Source organism: Babylonia areolata, chromosome 8, assembly GCF_041734735.1.
Source record: "Babylonia areolata isolate BAREFJ2019XMU chromosome 8, ASM4173473v1, whole genome shotgun sequence".
Classification (NCBI taxonomy): domain Eukaryota; kingdom Metazoa; phylum Mollusca; class Gastropoda; order Neogastropoda; family Buccinidae; genus Babylonia; species Babylonia areolata.
The window spans coordinates 46,423,533-46,431,900 of NC_134883.1; the positions used below are offsets into that span (position 1 = coordinate 46,423,533).

At 46.3% G+C, this 8,368-nt stretch overlaps 1 protein-coding gene across 1 annotated transcript in view; it reads left to right on the forward strand.

The window, feature by feature from the left end:
• LOC143285304 (uncharacterized) overlaps positions 1-8,368 on the forward strand; it is a 188,015-nt gene that overhangs the window by 12,334 nt on the left and 167,313 nt on the right. Inside the window, exons 9-13 of the mRNA XM_076592568.1 lie at positions 410-528; positions 1,469-1,620; positions 3,706-3,907; positions 5,076-5,167; positions 7,585-8,043. Of these exons, the coding sequence (XP_076448683.1) occupies positions 410-528; positions 1,469-1,620; positions 3,706-3,907; positions 5,076-5,167; positions 7,585-8,043 (1,024 nt within the window). The remainder of the gene's footprint in view (positions 1-409; positions 529-1,468; positions 1,621-3,705; positions 3,908-5,075; positions 5,168-7,584; positions 8,044-8,368) is intronic.

Below are 8,368 nucleotides of genomic sequence, written 5' to 3' on the forward strand. Positions count from 1 at the left end.
TCTGTCATCAGGGACATGTTTGTAAGTCACCTGTCTGTCATCAGAGACATGTTTGTAAGTCACCTGTCTGTCATCAGGGACATGTTTGTAAGTCACCTGTCTGTCGTTAGGGACATGTTTGTAAGTCACCTGTCTGTCGCTAGGGACATGTTTGTAAGTCACCTGTCTGTCATCAGAGACATATTTGTAAGACACCTGTCTGTCATCAGTGACATGTTCATAAGTCACCTTTCTGTCGTCAGGGACATGTTTGTAAGTCACCTGTCTGTCGTCAGGGACATGTTTGTAAGTCACCTGTCTGTCCTCGGGGACATGTCACACACACACACACACACACACACACACACACACACACACACACACACTCACTCACTCACTCACTCACTCACTGTCACTGTATGATGCACAGCACCTACAAAGGAAGTGGCTGTACAAGTGCGTGCTGAGCCACGCCAAGGACAACCTGTGTGTGAAGAGCATCCCCGCCAACCACCTGCAACCTGACACCCCCGCCACAGACCGGTCCAAGTCAGTGTTAGCTGTCTGTCTGTCTGTCTTCAACCTGACACCCCTGCCCCTGACTAGTCCAAATCAGAATAAACTGTCTGTCTGTCTCTCTGTCAGTCTGTCTTCCAATGTCTGGTTCAGTCCAGCTGTGCATGGTATGTCTTGTCATTTAATCACTTACAATACATGATACTGTGTGAACCAGGGACACATGTTAATGTGTGTGTGTGTGAACCAGGGACACATGTCAGTGTGTGTGAACCAGGGACACATGTTAATGTGTGTGTTTAAACCAGGGACACATGTCAATATGTGTGTGTGAACCAGGGACACATGTCAGTGTGTGTGCGTGTGAACCAGGGACACATGTCAATGTGTGTGAACCAGGGACACATGTCAGTGTGTGTGAACCAGGGACACATGTCAGCGTGTGTTGTGAACCAGGGACACATGTCAGTGTGTGTGTGTGTGTGTGTGTGAACCAGGGACACATCCCAGTGTGTGTTGTGAACCAGGGACACATGTCAGTGTGTGTTGTGAACCAGGGACACATGTCGGTGTGTGTGAACCAGGGACATGTCAGTGTGTGTGTGTGTGTGTGTGAACCAGGGACACATGTCAATGTGTGTGAACCAGGGACACATGTCAGTGTGTGTGTGTGTGTGTGTGAACCAGGGACACATGTCAATGTGTGTGAACAAGGGACACGTCAGTGTGTGTTGTGAACCAGGGACACATGTCAATGTGTGTGTGAACCAGGGACACATGTCAATATGTGTGTGAACCAGGGACTCATGTCAGTGTGTGTGTGTGGAAAAGGGACACGTCAATATGTGTGTGTGAATCAGGGACACATGTCAATGTGTGTGTGAACCAGGGACATGTCAGTGTGTGTGTGTGAACCAGGGACACGTCAGTGTGTGTGTGTGAACCAGGGACACGTCAGTGTGTGTGTGAACAGGGAGAAGAGTGGAGCAGAGAAGCGTGTGAGCGTCATCATGCTGACAGCTGACTACAGAGAGGAGGAGGAGGAAGAGGAGGAGGAGGAAGAGGAGGAAACAGGTGACACTGAAGAGGAGTGTGCAAAGAGCATTGCCCGCGTGTGGAGTGACGGTCAGTGTCTGGCACCAATGTCCCTACTCTTGTCTATCTCCTGTGTCTCTGCTTTTCTGTGTCTGTACCCCTCTGTGTCTTCTTCTCTGTGTCTGTGTTTCTCTGTGTCTGTACCCCTCTGTGTCTTCTTCTCTGTGTCTGTGTTTCTCTGTGTCTGTACCCCTCTGTGTCTGTACCCCTCTATCTCTGTACCCCTCTGTGTCTTCTTCTCTGTGTCTGTACCCCTCTGTGTCTTCTTCTCTGTGTCTGTACCCCTCTGTGTCTTCTTCTCTATGCTGTGTTTCTCTGTGTCTGTACCCCTCTGTGTCTGTACCCCTCTGTGTCTTCTTCTCTATGTCTTGTGTTTCTCTGTGTCTGTGTTTCTCTGTGTCTGTACCCCTCTGTGTCTTCTTCTCTGTGTCTGTACCCCTCTGTGTCTTCTTCTCTGTGTCTGTACCCCTCTGTGTCTTCTTCTCTGTGTCTGTACCCCTCTGTGTCTGTACCCCTCTGTGTCTTCTTCTCTATGCTGTTTCTCTGTGTCTGTACCCCTCTGTGTCTGTACCCCTCTGTGTCTTCTTCTCTATGCTGTTTCTCTGTGTCTGTACCCCTCTGTGTCTGTACCCCTCTGTGTCTTCTTCTCTGTGTCTGTACCCCTCTGTGTCTTCTTCTCTATGCTGTTTCTCTGTGTCTGTACCCCTCTGTGTCTGTACCCCTCTATCTCTGTACCCCTCTGTGTCTTCTTCTCTATGTCTGTTTTTCTCTGTGTCTGTACCCCTCTGTGTCTTCTTCTCTGTGTCTGTGTTTCTCTGTGTCTGTACCCCTCTGTGTCTTCTTCTCTATGTCTTGTGTTTCTCTGTGTCTGTACCCCTCTGTGTCTTCTTCTCTATGCTGTGATTCTCTGTGTCTGTACCTGTCTGTGTCTGTACCCCTCTGTGTCTTCTTCTCTGTGTCTGTGTTTGTGTCTGTATTCCTCTGTGTGTATACCTGTCTATGTCTGTATTTTATGTCTGTACTCTGTGTCTCCACTTCTCTGTTAGTCTGTGTGTATACCCCTCTATGTCTGTATATTGTGTCTGTACTTCTCTGTGTCTGTTCTCTGTGTCTGTACTCTGTGTCTGTACTTCTCTGTGTCTGTACTCTGTGTCTGTACTCTGTGTCTGTACTTCTGTGTCTGTACTCTGTGTCTGTACTTCTGTGTCTGTACTCTGTGTCTGTACTTCTCTGTGTCTATATTTCTGTGTCTGTTCTCAGTGTCTGTACTACTCTGTCAGTGGAATAACAGACAGGCATCACTGTGTGCAGACACTGGTATTACAGACAGGTGTCACTGTGTGCAGACAGTGTTATAACAGACAGGTGTCATTGTGTGCAGACAGTGGTGTAACAGACAGGTGTCACTGTGTGAAAACAGTGGTATAACAGACAGGCGTCACTGTGTATAGACAGTGTAACAGACAGTGGTACAACAGACAGGCATCACTGTGTGAAAACAGTGGTACAACAGACAGGCATCACTGTGTGCAGACAGTGGTATAACAGACAGGTGTCACTGTGTGTAGACAGTGGTATAACAGACAGGTGTCACTGTGTGTAGACAGTGGTATAACAGACAGGTGTCACTGTGTGCAGACAGTGGTATAACAGACAGGTGTCACTGTGTGTAGACAGTGGTATAACAGACAGGTGTCATTGTGTGCAGACAGTGGTATAACAGACAGGTGTCACTGTGTACAGACAGTGGTATTACAGACAGGTGTCACTGTGTACAGACAGTGGTATAACAGACAGGCGTCACTGTGTGAAAACAGTGGTATAACAGACAGTGGTATAACAGACAGGCGTCACTGTGTGAAAACAGTGGTATAACAGACAGTGGTATAACAGACAGGCGTCACTGTGTGAAAACAGTGGTATAACAGACAGGCGTCACTGTGTGCAGACAGTGGTATAACAGACAGTGGTATAACAGACAGGCGTCACTGTGTATACACAGTATAACAGACAGTGGTATAACAGACAGGCATCACTGTGTACAGACAGTGGTATTACAGACAGGTGTCACAGTGTGCAGACAGTGGTTTTACAGACAGGTGTCACTGTGTGCAGACAGCTGGGCTGGTGGGCAGGAGCTGCTGGAGAAGATCTACCAGGTGGTGTGGAGGGCGGGAGTGGGGGGCATCAAGGCCAGCCAGCTGATGGTGGAGGTGCGCCAGACGTACCGCATGGTGCGGAACGCTGTCAACGTTCTGCTGCGTCAGGGCCGCATGAAGGGTTTGCTCAAGTCACAGGGCGTCCACCGCTTCTCTGTGTGAGTTCTGCCTTCTTCACTCTCTGGCCATGTCTGTCTGTCTGTCTGTCTGTGTGTCTGTCTGTCTGTCCACTGCTTCTCTGTGTGAGTCCTGCCTTCACTCTCTGGCCATGTCTGTCTGTCTGTGTGTCTGTTTGTCTGTCCACTGCTTCTCTGTGTGAGTCCTGCCTTCACTCTCTGGCCATGTCTGTCTGTCTGTGTGTCTGTTTGTCTGTCCACTGCTTCTCTGTGTGAGTCCTGCCTTCACTCTCTGGCCATGTCTGTCTGTCTGTGTGTCTGTTTGTCTGTCCACTGCTTCTCTGTGAGTCCTGCCTTCACTCTCAGATCATATCTGTCTGTCTGTGTGTCCATCGCTTCTCTGTTTGAGTTCTGCCTTGACTCACTGGCCATGTCTGTCTCAGTGTCTGTCTGTGCTGGTTGGGGCAGTGTTCTGTGCGTTTATTGGGCCAGTGTTCTGTGTAGCATTGTGTGTGTTTATTGGGACAGTGTTCTGTGTATACATTGGGCCAGTGTTCTATTTAGCGTTCTGTGTGTTTATTGGGGCGGTGTTATGTGTATTTATTGGGGCAGTGTTCTGTGTGTTTATTGGGACAGTGTTCTGTGTATCTATTTGGCCAGTGCAGTGTTCTGTGTACCATTCTGTGTGTGTTTATTGGGGCAGTGTTATGTCATGTTAAAGTGTTGAGGTGTAGTGTGTATGAAGTGTTGTGTCATGTTAGTGTTTATGTGTAGTGTATATGAAGTTTTTTGTCATGACAGTGTTCAGGTGTAGTGTGTATAAAGTGTTGTGTTATGACAGTGTTGATGGAAAGTGTGTATGAAGTGTTGTGTCATGACAGTGTGTTGATGTATAGTGTGTATGAAGTGTTGTGTCATGACAGAGTGTTGATGTATAGTGTGTATGAAGTGTTGTGTCATGACAGAGTGTTGATGTATAGTGTGTATGAAGTGTTGTGTCATGACAGAGTGTTGATGTGTAGTGTGTATGAAGTGATGTATCATGACAGTGTTTATGTGTAGTGTGTATGAAGTGTTGTGTCATGACAGTGTTGAGGTGTTGTGTCATGACAGTGTTGAGGTGTGGTGTGTATGAAATACTGCGTCTTGACAGTGTTGAGCTGTTACCTACATCACTGAATAAAGTGTTGGTGTGTCATGTTGCTCTCAGATACATTGCCAAGCCGTTCCTGGAAGCCAGCTCCAAGTCCTTTGGGGAAGCACTGACAGAGTTCCAACAGAAGACAACACAACGTAGCACTGGTGAGTAGTGAGCACAATGCAGCACAATAGCACAACACAGCACAGCACATCACAACACAACACAATGCAGTGCAACACAGCTTAAATCAGCATAGCAGTGGTATGTGGTGATGATGGTTTTAAGACAGTGTGACAAAATACTTTTTCCTGCACCATGGAAAAAAACAGAAGATTGTTGACAGAAGAATGTTGTGAATCCATGAGCAGAACAAACAGTGTGTTGTGAATCCACCTGACTCAATGTGTTGAACAGTGTGTTGTGAATCCATATGACTCAATGAGCAGTATGTTGTGAAATCACCTGACTCTATGAGCAGAACAAACAGTGTGTTATGAATCCACCTGACTCAGTGTGTTGAACAGTGTGTTGTGAATCCACCTGACTAAATGAACAGAACAAACTGTGTGTTGTGAATCCACCTGACTAAATGAACAGAACAAACAGTGTGTTGTGAATCCACCTGACTCAATGTGTTGAACAGTGTGTTGTGAATCCACCTGACTCAATGAGCAGAACAAACAGTGTGTTGTGAATCCACCTGACTAAATGTGTTGCACAATGTGTTGTGAATTCATATGACTCAATTTGCAGTACAATGTGTTGTGAATCCACCTGAATCTGCCTAACTAAATGTGTTGCACAATGTGTTGTGAATTCATATGACTCAATTTGCAGTACAATGTGTTGTGAATCCACCTGACTCAATGTGTTGAACAGTGTGTTGTGACGCCACCTGACTCAATGTGTTGAACAGTGTGTTGTGAATTCACCTGACTCAATGTGTTGAACAGTGTGTTGTGAATCCACCTGACTAAATGTGTTGAACAGTGTGTTGTGAATCCACCTGACTCATGTGTAGAACAAACAGTGTCTTGTGAAGCCACCTGACTCAATGTGTTGAACAGTGTGTTGTGAATCCACCTGACTCAATGTGTTGAACAGTGTGTTGTGAATTCACCTGACTCAATGTGTTGAACAGTGTGTTGTGAATCCACCTGACTCAATGTGTTGAACAGTGTGTTGTGAATCCACCTGACTCAGTGTGTTGAACAGTGTGTTGTGACTCCGCCTGACTCAATGTGTGACGACAGCTCAGTTTACACTGCAGAACTCACTGCTTTGGTTTTAGCTCTAAAAATGATTCATCAGTCACAAAACAAAAACTTTCTTATCCTCTCTGATTCTCTGTCTGCTCTGGAGGCCATCTCTGGCCGCAATACAAATCATCCCATGCTTCTAAAATTCCACAAGCTGCACACCTCCCTTAAAAATGATGACTATAATATTGTCTTTGTTTGGATACCGGGTCATTCGGGCATTTTTGGAAATGAGATGGCTGACCAACTAGCCAAAAGTGCAACAAAGCAGACCAAATCCAATTCCACAATTCCGTTTTCTGACCTGAAACCAAAAGTTCAAAGTTACACAAACAATCTCTGGCAAGAAGAATGGAACAACAATACCAACAACAAACTGTTCCAAATTAGACCAAATTTGAAAGAATACCTTCCATCTTTTTCTGGTAACCGCAGAGAGGAAACGGTGATGTGCCGATTACATACTGGCCACACACTCCTCACACACTCCTATCTGCTAAAAAATGAAGAAGCTCCTTGGTGTATCCCTTGTCATGAACCTCTTACTGTGAAACACTTATTAATTGACTGCTGGGATTTGAACGAGGTCCGACATAAACACTACACAGCTGAGTCCTTGAGAACACTGTTCAGGGATGTGCCTCCCTGGGCAGTAATGGACTTTTTAAGAGAAACAAATATTTTTAACAAGATTTAGATATTTTTAATTGCATGTTTTTAAAAAAAGGCATACTGTAAAGACTTGTTGTGGTCACAGCCCTGAGATGGCCTAAGTGGCTGGCTGGGCTGTAAACATAAAAATTTTAAATAAGATATTTTATTTACAGTTTTGAGAAGATTTTTTTGTTGAAACGTGGTAACAGCCCTGAGATGGCCTAAACGGTCGGCTGGGCTCTAAACAACATGAATTGAATTGAATTGAATTGTGTAGAACAAACAGTGTGTTGTGAATCCACCTGACTCAATGTGTTGAACAGTGTGTTGTGAATCCACCTGACTCAATGAGCAGAACAAACAGTGTGTTGTGAATCCACCTGACTCAATGAGCAGAACAAACAGTGTGTTGTGAATCCACCTGACTCAATGAGCAGAACAACCAGTGTGTTGTGAATCCACCTGACTCAATGAGCAGAACAAACAGTGTGTTGTGAATTCACCTGACTCAATGAGCAGAACAACCAGTGTGTTGTGAATTCACCTGACTCAATGTGTTGAACAGTGTGTTGTGAATCCACCTGACTCAATGTGTTGAACAGTGTGTTGAACAGTGTGTTGTGACTCCCACCTGACTCAGTGAGCAGAACCAATGCTGTGCGCAGAGTGTGGCAGCCACGACCAGGAGAGGGAGGGTGAGGAAGGTGAAACGTGCAGCCAGCAGACAGAGACATCAGGACCACACGGCCCTCACGGCACAACACCTCACGGCACAACACCTCAAGGCACAACGCCTCACCAGCAGCAGGGAAGAGAGGAGGAGGAGGGGGGGGAGGTGAAAGGTGACAGGTCAGGGGACGGGACAGGTGTGACTCACCCCCTCACGGCACCGGCCACAGTGGATGCAGCAGGTCAGAACTCACAGGCACACGGGGCAGAGGCGCACACTGCTCTGGACAAAGACGCTGAGCTGCAGGGACACACAGGCGCTGGTGAAGACGGGCAGACAGCGGTGGTGAAGGCTGATGCTGGTGACGTTGCTGCAGACATGCCCCCCATTCAGTGCAGCATTGTGGAAGGCATGCTGGACCAGCGAAGACACATGGCCAACCCCATCACTAATGGTCAGTGGCTGTGTTGTGTTGTGTTGTAAGACACATGGCCAACCCCATCACTAACAGTCAGTGTTGTGTTGTGTTGTACTGTGTTGTACTGCAAGGGACTGTATGGTACTATATAATATTGTAGTATACTGTATTGTTTTATATTGTATTGTGTTCTTTTCTGTGGTATCATATATTTTATTACTTCATGGAGACTGAGTGAGAGCATGAGTGTGTGTGGTGTGTGTGTGTGTTGTGTGTGTGTGTGTGTTGTGTGTGTGTGTGTGTGTGTGTGTGTACTATTCTTATATGTATATTATTGGTTTCTAAGTTCTTCTGTTGAAGC